Below are 13,320 nucleotides of genomic sequence, written 5' to 3'. Positions count from 1 at the left end.
TTTCTCAAAAACTGTAACAGGTTTTATTGAAACTTCTAATGCCTGTATGAGATTTTGTAATGGCAAGAATCTGCCAAAAATGGATTCTTTTGGTGGATTTTTTTTTGGAGGGGTGTTGTTTTTAACATTGTTATTCTATTATTTTAGCTGAAGCAACTTCCAGTGAAAAAGAAGATGATGTGTTTATGGGAATGGTTTGTCCTTCTGGTACAAATCCAGATGATTCTCCTTTGTATGTTTTGTGTTGTAATGATACATGCAGTTTCACCTGGACTGGCGCAGAACATATTAACCAAGTAAGCTTGCTTTTTTTTTTTTTTTTTTAAGCAAATAGGAGTGTGTTTCAACCATGTCTTGTCTTATTCTACTAACCTGATTTTCAAATTATTAATTGCATTGTTTAAATTACTGTAACTTTTAAGTGTGGTGTAGTTACTGCCTCCCCAAACTGCTATGCAGTCTCAAAGCTGACTGTGTTCCTCACAACATGGTTGTTACTGGGTGTGGCTTTTCCCCTCTGTCTAACTTTGGCAAGAATTTTGATGGATGTGGCTCTTTGAAAACACTGACTAACTTAACAACTAAGTTTCACTTTCTTGAACTGATTTACTTCTAAGTTTAGGCATTGATTTAAACAAGTGCAGTTTTATTGTAACCTGAAATAGTGTGAGATTACAAGCATTGTAAGGAAAAAATTATGCATAATATTTTTCCCTTTTTATTAGGATATATTTGAATGCCGAACATGTGGCCTCTTAGAATCACTTTGTTGTTGTACAGAATGTGCAAGGGTCTGTCACAAAGGACATGACTGCAAGTAAGTATTCTGTTCTATTTCTTATAATTAAATCAATAGTTTGCAGTTTCCTTTGTTAACTGATACTTAAGAAAGTTTTTCATTGTTTGAAGTGTTCTAAACATAGAGAACAGAAGATTAATGAAATAGTTTTTTCGTCTTCTCTATAAGGTTTATTTAATATGTCAGAATTGAAAGAGTAACCTGAAGTGGTTTTGTACTTTCCACTTTGTAGTATTTAGAGTTAATGAATAATACTCAAAGTGCATAATATTATGAGGACATTATGTGTAAATAGTACCATGTTTTTGTTTTGGGTGCCCCTCAGAGTTCTAGGAATCCTGATGGCAGATCATTCTTGTGAATTTTTGGAAAGAAATGTAGGATATTCATCTTTTAAAAATCACCTGTAACAAAGGGAAAAGTGATCAAACAATCAAGAAATCTCAGATCAACCTGGCCCAAAGCTTTGAAGCTGCATGTGTTCTGTGCTGCTGTTACAGGGTGTAAAAGTTACAGCATTAATATCCTAGCTGTAATAAGCTAATAAATGCAATTATAAAGATATATCAGCACTGTAACAGTTATTGAGATTTTAGGGCATGTCATGAGTATTTTCAGCTTAACTTTCTTGGATGGAGGCTGTTTTAGGGAAGAATAAATGATCTTGGATGAGTTTTACTAAGGCATTATGAAAAGCTCTTCAGTGAAACAGCCCTGTTAAGGTGAGTGTAGGGAACATGAATGACAAACATCAAGTGCTGCCACATATAAAATCTGTATTTCCCTTTTTTAGTCTAGGTTTTGGCATTTTGCTACTATCAGAAACAAAAAACTCCAGAAGGAATCTAAGCATGTACACTAACACCCTCAGATTGTGTTATGTTTGGTTCTGCTAGGTTTGGTGTGTTTCTGAACAGTGTTGCAGTTCACCTTTTCTGTTTCTTGTAGGCTCAAACGAACATCCCCAACAGCCTACTGTGATTGCTGGGAGAAGTGCAAGTGTAAGACACTAATTGCCGGACAAAAGTCTGCTCGCCTTGATCTCCTTTACCGCCTGCTTACCACCACAAATCTTGTTACCATGCCAAATAGCAGGCAAGTTCATATTAGCATTGCTTAGGGCAGAATTTTAAAAATTATTTAGTAAATATATGTGGAATATTGTATTTCCACTAACAATTTTTTTTTATTATAGGGGAGAACATCTGCTGTTGTTTTTAGTACAGACGGTTGCCAGACAAACTGTAGAGCACTGCCAGTACAGACCACCTAGAATCAGGGAAGATCGAAATCGTAAAACTGCCAATCCTGAAGGTAAGAGCTGTTTCAGTTAAATTAATGGCAAACTCCATATTTCAGTACCTCCTTCTTATGCTTTTTTGTTTTTTTTCTTTGTTTGTTTTGTCTTTCTAGATTCTGATATGCCAGATCATGATTTAGAACCTCCCCGCTTTGCCCAGCTAGCTCTGGAACGTGTTTTACAAGACTGGAATGCACTGAAGTCCATGATCATGTTTGGCTCCCAGGAAAATAAAGACCCGTGTGTATCTACACATAGTTGTTGATGTAAAGTTTGATCTGATATTTGACACCTGCTGACTTATATAAATTTATTTCCTTTCTTTTTGTTTTTTCCAAGTCTTAGTGCAAGCAGTAGGATAGGTCATCTTCTGCCTGAAGAGCAAGTTTACCTTAATCAGCAAAGTGGAACAATTCGCTTGGACTGTTTTACACACTGCCTTATTGTCAAATGTACAGCAGACATTTTGGTAAGCACTCTTAGCCATGTTTTACATAAGTTTTCTGAATAATACGATATTAAAAGCTGTCTCATGTGCTTGGAAACTAATTTGAATGTAACTTCAAGTTAATCTTGGTTTTGTGAATTTATACTGTTATGACTGTGATCTCCCTTTGAATTTTAATCTCTCTTGTTTCATGCTTCAAAATTACATGCAGCTAATGAGTTGTAATGACCTCTTTCTTCAGCTGTTAGATACTTTGCTGGGTACTCTGGTGAAGGAATTACAAAACAAGTATACGCCAGGACGCAGAGAAGAAGCTATTGCTGTTACAATGAGATTCCTGCGTTCTGTGGCAAGAGTATTTGTCATTCTTAGTGTGGAGATGGCTTCCTCCAAAAAGAAAAAGTAAGTGGTGAAATGTGTGTTGATTGTGGTGGTTTTTTCCTTTATTTACATTTTTTTCTTACAAAATGAGTTGCTCAAAATCAACAATAGGCAGAAACATCTGAATTATTTTGTATTCTATAGGCAGATTTGGAAAGATGCAAAATAGGTGATGGTATGTCGTGTAACTTCTTAATGCAATGCTTGTTAAACTTACATGTTCATACCAAACCTTTCATTTACAGTGTTAGGGTTTTTTAAAATTGATTTTTTAAATATACTAAAATTACAGTGTATGGTTGGTTGTCAGTAGTAGATTTAGATATCAAGCCTTAGTCTTGAATTATTGAATGATGTTTTTCACTGACTTGAATAGATGCATATTGTTCCTATACACACAAATGCACATATCTCTTAAAGATGATTTTTTCCAGAAAAAAAATAGGACAATTAATATTGCCATGAAGTTTTTTGGGGAAAAAATGTGTTTTACATTTATCTTTCTTTATTTTTCCCCCAGCAATTTTATTCCACAGCCAATTGGAAAATGTAAACGTGTATTCCAGGCATTATTGCCCTATGCTGTTGAAGAGTTGTGCAATGTAGCAGAATCTTTAATTATTCCAGTCAGGATGGGAATTGCACGTCCTACAGCACCCTTTACGCTTGCTAGCACTAGCATAGATGCCATGCAGGGAAGTGAAGAACTGTTTTCTGTGGAGCCTCTGCCACCCAGACCATCATCTGACCAATCTAGCAGGTAAAACTTGTTAAAGCTTACTATCTGTTCTTTTCAAAGACTTCTTAATTTTGGAGTTTTTGTTAGCTTTCCATTAAATGATATCCAGAGGTCCAAGTCTACTCTTTTTGAGGGTTTATTTTTATATATTTTTCTTTGAAGTTCTAGTCAATCTCAGTCATCCTACATAATAAGGAATCCTCAGCAAAGACGAATCAGCCAGTCACAACCAGTTCGTGGCAGGGATGAAGAACAAGATGATATCGTTTCAGCTGATGTAGAAGAGGTTAGTTTTCTTTTTTGTACTTGTTTTTTTCTTCTCAATATAGCTCACCTAATACATTAGCCCATGCTTTAACATTTGAACCTGAAATCTATGCATCTGATTTGGAGAAGATGTTAAGTAGTACTTCATGAAATCTTACAGTGCTGTAAGCATTTTTAATAGAACTTTGTAATTGTTGTTTTCTATTTTATTCCCCCCTGTTTAAAAGGTTTTAAAATCTTTCATACATGGCAGATATTATGTAGGTTTTCTTAGAGAGCTAGAGGGCTTTTCAGCACATGATACATCTTCAGTATTTAGAAGCTAATTATTGGTTGTGTAGTCAGTTTTATAGCATTAAAATCTAATATCCAAGGCTGTTTTATTTGTGTATGTGAGTTTTGTTCCCACAACACTATAAACTGTACAGCCACGTACAATTGCGGTGGCTGTAAATTCATTTTTCATTCACTTCAGTTCAATTTTGAGGTCGTCTTTCCAAGATGTGTTTTGTTAAATCAAACTTAGCACTCTGTTTTGGAAAACATGTAGATTCTCTGATATTGGAGATAGTCTGGCATAATATTACAATCACTTTCCAGGTTGAGGTGGTTGAGGGCGTGGCTGGTGAAGAAGACCATCATGATGAACAGGAAGAACATGGTGAAGAAAATGCTGAAGCAGAAGGACAGCATGATGAGCATGATGAGGATGGTATGTATAATGTACATCCTGCACAAATACTGCTTGAGTGAGAAAACTATGCATCAAAAAGAAAAACATCTTTGGAGTCCCCAGTGATAATGATTTGGGAGCTTTGCATGAGTAGACAGAATCTAAGAGTTCCAGACTGCTCATCTTACAGAAGGAGATGTGTGAAATAAGAGATAACATGTAATAGACAAGTACATGAAGTTTTTCTGGTTGAGGAGAAAATATTAAGTTCCCAAAGGTATCAGATGTTTGTATTCTTGGTTAACAATATATTTTACCTTTTGCATTTGCCACTTTAAAATGTTGATGGTTGGGCCAGCGTCAAACCATGACAACGAGATGTGTTCTCAAAAGTGATTTGAATCCTGGCAAGCTAGTTCTCAAACTAATCACAAAGTACAAATTATGGTTCAATATTTTGTAGACATAATTAATCAGTCCTGTTTGAACATGTTTGAATTTAATATGGCTTGTCTCATATCACTTAGTTTGGGATTAGATTACCCAAAGTTACAAATCTAAAAAAAGTTATCTTCTCTTTCTTACTGTGCTTTTTGTTCCAGTCAATCCACTTACAGTACAGTAGATCTCTTTACTGATTAGCTGAGTTTTCAAACATTTCATTCTTAAAGCTTAAAACTGGAATAGAAGCTGTATATTTAATTCGGATTTTTTTAAGTTTTCAAGTATTCTTTAGATACTAGTTGAAACAGCATATAGTAAATTGTCCTGGTACATGTGTATGAAGAGTTGTGGAGTCTTTTGACTGGAATGACTTATTTTGAATCCTAAAAGCTTTTATTTTCACTGTATGTTGAATGTACATGTACAGTGCAGAGTGAGAGGGTAATTGCTGGAAAATAAGAAAACATGCTCCAGGTGTTGGGTGTCTGCACTGCTTTTATGACTCACCCTGGATATCCATTAATTTCTGCTATAGTAAGAGTGTCTGGAGTTTGTTTCTGTCTTACTTGAGTCATTACAGTAATTATAATTTTGTCTTCTAAACATGAGATGTTTTGTCCATTGTTTTTATAGGTAGTGATATGGAGTTGGATTTGTTAGCTGCTGCTGAAACAGAAAGTGACAGTGAGAGTAACCACAGTAACCAGGACAATGCCAGTGGGCGCAGAAGTGTTGTCACTGCAGCTACTGCTGGGTCAGAAGCAGGTACACCACATCTTTTTGGGTCTAATTGAGCTGGTTAAATTTAGATACTAGGAGTAGTAAGTATGCTCCTCCTTCCCCAGATTTCTTGTTTTTCCTTTGCTGTAATAGTAAGGTACTGTGCAGACTTTTTGAACAAGGAAATGCATTAAGATGTAACCTACATTTTTTGCTCTTGTGGAGCATCTGCATGTGTTAGAAATTACCTTGTGCTCTTGTGTAGTGAAAGGAAACGTTCTTACTTATTTTTAAGTGTAGAAATTTAAAACAATGGTTTATGATTTAAATCAATACACAAAACCTGAGCAATCATTGTACAGGTTTTTTCAGAGCAACTGCCTTACTGTCCAATTTGGAAACATAATTTTTAGAGTTCTTTTCCTAGGGGTAGAATCAGTAAAGAATTTTTAGATCAAATTACTTCTTAATTTATATTTTGAAGTGTAAGTAATCAAACTGCTTTTTCATTACACCTGTGGAGAATTAGCAATATGTTATAAGGATAATTTATTGAATAATTTCAATAGTGGTACTTGAACCTATTTAGTATAGTGTAGTTTCTCATGGAAGAAGTCTGCTATGCTGACATGATACATATATAGATGTAGATCCCATATATAGATGCACAGGTCTGGAGCTGTCAGTTATTGCTTATTTTTCTCAACAGGTGCTAGCAGTGTTCCAGCATTTTTTTCTGAAGATGACTCTCAATCAAATGATTCCAGTGACTCTGATAGCAGCAGCAGTCAGAGTGATGACATAGAGCAGGAGACCTTCATGCTCGATGAGCCTCTGGAGCGAACCACCAATAGCTCCCATGCCAACGGTGCTGCCCAGGCTCCCCGTTCCATGCAGTGGGCTGTACGGAATACCCAAAACCAGAGGACCACCAGCACAGCTCCCTCTAGTACGTCAACGCCAGCAGGCAAGTCTGAGTGAATTGCATGCATGAACGCCAGCTAGCTCTGGCTTTGTTTCTTCCTCTTTTGTTTATTCTCTTAAGGATGAAATCTTATCCCTTTGTCATACTGCTGACCTACCTTGACTCTTCCAGTTCTAGTTTAGAATTTTAAAAACGGAAAAGATCTGTTGCAGTCAAGATCTGAGTCTGCTTACTGTAGCTAGTGATTATTAGCTAGTTACAGTTGTGGTGCCAGTAATATTTCCAAGTTTATTTCTGTAAATCTTCATGAAATCAATACACAAATGACATAGCAAAGATTAAATGAGTTCATTAATGTCATCTCTTCTTTTGTGTTCAGCAAGTTCAGCGGGCTTGATTTATATTGATCCCTCGAACCTACGTCGGAGTGGTACCATCAGTACAAGTGCTGCTGCAGCTGCTGCAGCACTTGAAGCCAGCAATGCAAGCAGCTATTTAACATCTGCAAGCAGCTTAGCAAGAGCATACAGTATTGTGATAAGGCAGATATCTGACCTGATGGGTCTGATTCCCAAATACAATCACTTAGTATATTCCCAGATTCCAGCTGCAGTGAAGCTGACTTATCAAGATGCAGTTAACTTGCAGGTAAGAACATGGAAATTTTCATAGAGAAATGTAATTTCAATACACCTCGGGGTTTTTAGGTAAAATTATAGAATTATTTGGATTGAAAGTGACCTCTGCATATTGGCTAATCTAAATTCCTTTGAGGGTCAACAGGAACAGGCTGCTCAGGATTGTCTGGTTAGGTTTTGAGTGTCTCCAAGGATGGAGGTCCCAGGATAGAGCTGCTCTGAACAACCTGTTAAATGTTTGACAGGTCTCACAGTGAAAGAGGATTTTTCTTGGGTTTAAAGGGACTTAGCAAGTATTTCAGTTTGTTCCTGTGTTGCCTCTTGTCCATTCACTGCGTATCACTAAGGAAAGTCTGGCTATGTATACTTCATACCTTTTTATCAGGTATTTATACACACTGCTAAGATCCTCCTGTGTTTGTTTCTTCAATCTAAAGTGTCCCAGCATTCTCAGCCTCTTCCTATGTTAAGAGAGAGTGTGGGCTAAAGTAACTGGTTACTTACTTCATTAAATTGGTAGTATTTCATATATGTATATATATTCTTTCCAAAAAAAGGAACTTTAGTTGATTTTGTTTAAACAATGTCACTAGTACGTAATTAATAGTTAAGTCATAATTGACTAGGGATTTCTGCTAGACATCTATTGCCCTATTCTATTTGGCATGAACTGTTGAGTCTATATAAGAGGAAAGTTAGTAAGAGCCAAATAATTAAATGAGATGAAAGATTTGTACAGGTAAATGTACTGTTCACTCGCCCTTCCTTCAGGGATATATGGTCATCCTTTCCATGTTATGCACATATTTTTTATACAGTGCTCTTGACTGACTGTTTTTGAAAGTTTATTTAAAATGCATCTGTAGAGAAAATACATGTCAGGCAGCAGTCTTCCCCTTCATGTATAGACATTAGTTTCAGAGACTGACAAGGCGGGAGGGACTCCAGACCGTTTGGAAAGTATGTATCAATTTGTACCTCGACATAGTGTATAGGATAAAATTATATTTATTGAATTTAGTACAGAAGTCAGCTGTCAGAGTAACAGCTGCTGTGTGGAGAAATCAAGGGATGCTGTTTTCTGTTAGCACTGCTGTGTAGGGATGTGGAAACCTGCTGACAATATATTTACTTGTATAAAGTAAATGCCATATGGTATTTGTATGGCTGTTTTCACAGTGTGATGGAAGGAAAAGACTTCTGATTTGGGAGAGAAAGGTTAGAAAGATATTCTGGGATCAAACATTGGGATAAACAAACAGGGAAAGAAGTAAGAGAGTGTAGTTTTATTATGGAGGAGGCTAAAATAATTTTCTGTTCAGGAGATTCTTAATGGGAAAAGTGAACAGGAGATCTGTCCAGCTTAGGCAGCAAGAGGTTTGTATTAGCACAGGAAGGCTGAACAGTGGAGGTTTCAATTTTGTCTGGACACTGAAATGGGGTTGAGACAGCATTTTTTCATTCAGTGCATTAGAGGTGTGAAGGATGTTTTCGAAAACTGGAATGCAGAGGAATGAAGAAAGCAGACTGATGTTGGATCAAAAAATCCAGCAGGTCAGTGGAGTTAGCAGATGGCAAGAAGAGCAGGCTGCAGAGCCAGTACTGTGAAGCGAAAAGGTGAAACAAAGATAAGACCAGGAGGTGAGACTTGTGTGCAGGCATAGTTCTCTGTGCAGGTCTTAACTATGTTGTTTTCACTGAGTAATTTGCAAGGGATGAAGGATGGTGAAAGATCTGGCTGATGAATTCCACAGCAGGATGAAGGCTGTTAAAGCTAGTAGGAAGTCAGGAATTAAGCTGAAATCACCAAGTTGTGTGCACCTGGGAGATGCTGAGTGGTGATATAGGGCAGAGTAAAAGAGATGCCTAAAAGAGAGAGAGAGAGAGAGAGATGGTGAGAATGCTTTATAGATATCAAAGTGATGAGAGCTGCATACCGCCACAGTAAATCAGCAGTCTCAACAAGAGCTTTCAGAAACTGAAGACTGGTATTTCTTGAGCCTGGTTTTACAGCCTCTCCATAGGGAATCAGGATGATTCGATTCTTGTCCTCCAGTTCTAGTTTGTTGTTTGCAAAACCAATTAAATCTCATTTTCTGTAGAATTATGTGGAAGAAAAGCTTATTCCTACTTGGAATTGGATGGTCAGTATCATGGACTCTACTGAAGCTCAGCTGCGTTATGGTTCGGCATTATCCTCTGCTGGTGATCCTGGGCATCCAAATCATCCTCTCCATGCTTCTCAGAACTCAGCTAGAAGGGAAAGGATGACAGCCCGTGAAGAAGCCAGCTTGAGAACACTTGAGGGAAGAAGGTATGAAAATAGTTTGATTACTGCATGCAATATGAGTTACCTGTTTTATAGTCAAATCTTATTCACGGACATCTTAGGAATCTAATTTTGCAGTGCTGGAATGTAGTTACTGTTTTGATTTAAGTTGGCTTCCTGTGTTGTTGCTGCTATTTGGTTTATTCTGATGTAGATTCATCTTCAGCATGAACTGTTTATAGTGTACTACTTCTGAACTGCTTGTTCTATGCTTGTAGCTTGTTATCACTATTTTTGTGTGGAGTTCATTGAGATTTTACAAAATCTCAGTTTCAAATATAAGGCTTATTAATAAAGTATGTCTTCTCCTATATGCCTGACGTCCCTGTATTCAATCCTTTTCCTCCTCTAGACGTGCTACTTTACTCAGTGCCCGTCAGGGAATGATGTCAGCACGTGGTGATTTCCTGAACTACGCACTGTCCTTGATGCGTTCTCACAATGATGAGCACTCAGATGTGCTTCCTGTTCTGGATGTCTGCTCACTAAAGCATGTAGCATATGTTTTTCAAGCCCTTATTTATTGGATTAAAGCGATGAATCAACAGACAACGTTGGATACTCCTCAGCTGGAAAGGAAAAGGTATTGAGGTTGACTCCTAGAAAAAAAATTTAAGTAAAAGAGAGTAAGCCCTTTTATTTCAGTCATTGGCATTGTTCCTCAGCAACTTACATAAATATATGCATTAATCTGTATGTCTGTGTGTGGGTGTGTGTAGTAACATCCATATTACAAAAAGAATTTCTATGATGGTATATAATGTACCTGTGTTTGATAAGCCTGTTGCAGTACCGTATTCACTTCTTTTTATGCTGTAATATGTTTTCTTACTGTTGAAACTTGGATGTTAAAAAACAACAGTTTTTAAACTCTGTAGCTGTGCCTCTAAAAGACATACTCGGGACAATTTCTCAGTTAATGACATGAGACATGCATTTGACATGATAACAACTTACTTAGATACCTATCAAACATGTTAGAGATTACATGGGAAAAAAATGTCATCTGATATAGTGGATAGTCTTTGTGGTTTGTTTTCCATCTGGTTATGTGTGTTTAAGACTCACCTGATATTTAGAGCACAGCAGGGAAATCAATAGCTGAAAATGTCCTTGAGTTGCTGCTATTTCAACTGTGGCATTTTACAAGGTGCATTCATTAATTTTTAAGATGTTTTAAAATTTCTTTATATATTTTTTTTCATTTCATATGCCAGTTAATGCCAATAGAAATGTCCACATGTTGGTAGTCTACACCATCTCTTCTCATTTCTTACTAGGTTCTTAGGTATTGTACCCAAGCAATCCTAGTCAGCAGTTTAATGCATATCTTTGTCCCTTTCTGCTCCTGATTTTCAATACTGCAAGCCAAACTTAACTTTCCATTTTCTCTACAAATTTAGTAACTGTAAAATATGAGATATTGATATTTTAGATATATATTGGATTGCTACTTCAGTTGCAATACTGTGTTCTATTTATCTTGGTAATGTAAGGTTTGTTATGACCTCAGAAGTGTACTGGGGAGGTGTTATCAACAGTAATTTCCCCACAAGTAAGAATGATATAGTAGAGTAATCAAGTTTTTGTACTGCCTGACTTGAGTAGTTATACCCACAGCTTTAACCCTTTTCCAGGCAATAACATACTTCCAGAAGCTGCTGTTCCCCCCAAAAAATTACACACTGAAATCTATCAAATAACTGTTGATTAAAGAATTGCAAAATTTGCATGAAATGCTTTAAAAATTATGAAGGCCAAGAGCAGTTAAAAGTGAGTGGTTCAAACAGTTGCTTGTGTTAGATGGCATATTAGTAGTCTGAGTGAAATGAACTTTTATTAGTCTTCATCTAGTTTCAGAACATGTTTCACAATACATAAACTGCCAGAAATTAATATTAATCAAAGTTCTTTATAGAACAGTAGTATAATACAGTGAAATCAAGTTTTTTTAATGTGCAGACTTACCCTCCAAAATTATATAAGTGAGATTATTTTTAAATTTTGGAATAGTATTCACTTGCATATTTCTTACACAAATGGAAGATTTGTGTAAATAAATGGATTATTTATTATTATTATTATTATTATTAATAATAATAATAATAATAATAATAATAATAATAATAATAATAATAATAATAAAGTGGATTTTATATTGATATAGTGTTTTAAACCAGCATCACTGCCCAAAGCTGTAACTTTTAAGATCAAACTTGGTAGGTGGCCAAATGGCACTAAGGGTAACTGTGAGTGATGTAGTGAGCGTGTAATGAGTTCTCTACAGTGCTTCAGTTTTAGTTTTGTCTTTGTTATGTATAACTCTTAAGTACACTTCCTGACTATGCTACAGATACAGATGTTTTGCCTAATAATTTTTCAAGATGATTGACTCTTTTTTCTTCTGTTTTGTTTTGTTGTTGCTTTGGGTGTTTTTTTGTTAAGAACTCGGGAGCTTTTGGAACTGGGTCTTGACAACGAAGATTCAGAACATGAAAATGATGATGATACCAATCAAAGTTAGTATACAAAAATTGACATAGCATACCAAAATGCCAGACTTTCTTAGTGCTTTTTCCCTTCAGCTAGCTGAGACTTTGAATAAATTTTGCTGCTTGTATATTTAAATTTGGGTTTTAGTAAGATTTTCTTGGCATTGTTACTTTACCAAGTTTCTTCTGTCATTGCCTATTTCATTGCTTCTCATTTCAGGGCTATTCTTTCATCTCCTTTCTCACTAAACTGCAGCATTTCTTCCCTTACCTGCCATTTTACATTAAAATTTCAATCATAGTTAAACTGATTTTTTTTTGATCTGATGAAACTGTGCTGAAAGTGGTAGAATGTACACTCCTACATACAGTGTAGGAGTGCCTGTTCAGTAAAGCTAGGTACAGTAAAAAGAATAAAAATGATAACTAAGCAAATTAATGAAGATACAGCATTTGCAGAAGTATCCTGTAGAAGTATTAAATTTGGACAGATTCTCCTCTAGTCAGGTAGCTAAGAGGGAAGGGTATTAATTTTTGCCATTTTATATCCTTTGCTTTTATAACTGTGAAAACTGATTTGAAATCTCTGATACTTAGGTGCTACACTCAACGACAAAGATGATGACACCCTCCCAGCAGAGACTGGCCAAAACCATCCATTTTTCAGACGGTCAGACTCTATGACGTTCCTTGGCTGCATTCCACCCAATCCTTTTGAGGTTCCTCTGGCGGAGGCCATCCCCTTGGCAGACCAGCCACATCTATTACAGGTGACATCAGAGATGGTGTTTTGGAAGAAAAGTGCAGTTTGCTTTTTCATTCCTCACCGAAGTATATTATTGACCCAGAACACTTCTGTTGCTTTTCAGCCAAATGCTCGCAAGGAAGATCTGTTTGGCCGACCCAGTCAGGGTCTGTACTCATCTTCTGCCAACAGTGGCAAGTGCTTAATGGAAGTTACAGTGGATAGAAACTGCCTTGAGGTAAATGTAAAGCTTTATTACTTAAAGCAATATGGTAATTTAAACTAGAACCTTCATTCCTTAAAAAGACACTTCAGTGTTTTCAGAGAGAATTTTATGTAGCTTTTAGAAGGGCAATTTAAAAGCCCAGTGCCTGTGAAAACTTGAAATCTTTATGAAAAGTATGCTTAATGTAGAAACTT

The 13,320-nt window shown here is 36.3% G+C and overlaps 1 protein-coding gene across 4 annotated transcripts in view; it reads left to right on the top strand.

Annotated features, from left to right (window-relative positions):
* The window catches only part of UBR5 (ubiquitin protein ligase E3 component n-recognin 5), an 85,468-nt gene that overhangs the window by 61,114 nt on the left and 11,034 nt on the right, over positions 1-13,320 (top strand). For all 4 annotated transcript variants that reach the window (XM_066334378.1, XM_066334361.1, XM_066334369.1 and 1 more), the window contains 18 exons: positions 148-296; positions 726-817; positions 1,748-1,894; positions 1,995-2,113; positions 2,213-2,339; positions 2,439-2,568; positions 2,789-2,949; positions 3,449-3,688; positions 3,830-3,953; positions 4,535-4,646; positions 5,685-5,816; positions 6,481-6,738; positions 7,076-7,344; positions 9,437-9,648; positions 10,016-10,246; positions 12,109-12,182; positions 12,753-12,925; positions 13,025-13,138. In XM_066334378.1, the coding sequence (XP_066190475.1) occupies positions 148-296; positions 726-817; positions 1,748-1,894; positions 1,995-2,113; positions 2,213-2,339; positions 2,439-2,568; positions 2,789-2,949; positions 3,449-3,688; positions 3,830-3,953; positions 4,535-4,646; positions 5,685-5,816; positions 6,481-6,738; positions 7,076-7,344; positions 9,437-9,648; positions 10,016-10,246; positions 12,109-12,182; positions 12,753-12,925; positions 13,025-13,138 (2,864 nt within the window). The remainder of the gene's footprint in view (positions 1-147; positions 297-725; positions 818-1,747; positions 1,895-1,994; positions 2,114-2,212; positions 2,340-2,438; positions 2,569-2,788; positions 2,950-3,448; positions 3,689-3,829; positions 3,954-4,534; positions 4,647-5,684; positions 5,817-6,480; positions 6,739-7,075; positions 7,345-9,436; positions 9,649-10,015; positions 10,247-12,108; positions 12,183-12,752; positions 12,926-13,024; positions 13,139-13,320) is intronic.

Source organism: Sylvia atricapilla, chromosome 1 (genome assembly GCF_009819655.1).
Source record: "Sylvia atricapilla isolate bSylAtr1 chromosome 1, bSylAtr1.pri, whole genome shotgun sequence".
Taxonomy (NCBI): Eukaryota; Metazoa; Chordata; class Aves; order Passeriformes; family Sylviidae; genus Sylvia; species Sylvia atricapilla.
Note: the sequence above shows the minus strand (reverse complement) of the source record. Positions and strands in the feature narration are given on the sequence as shown.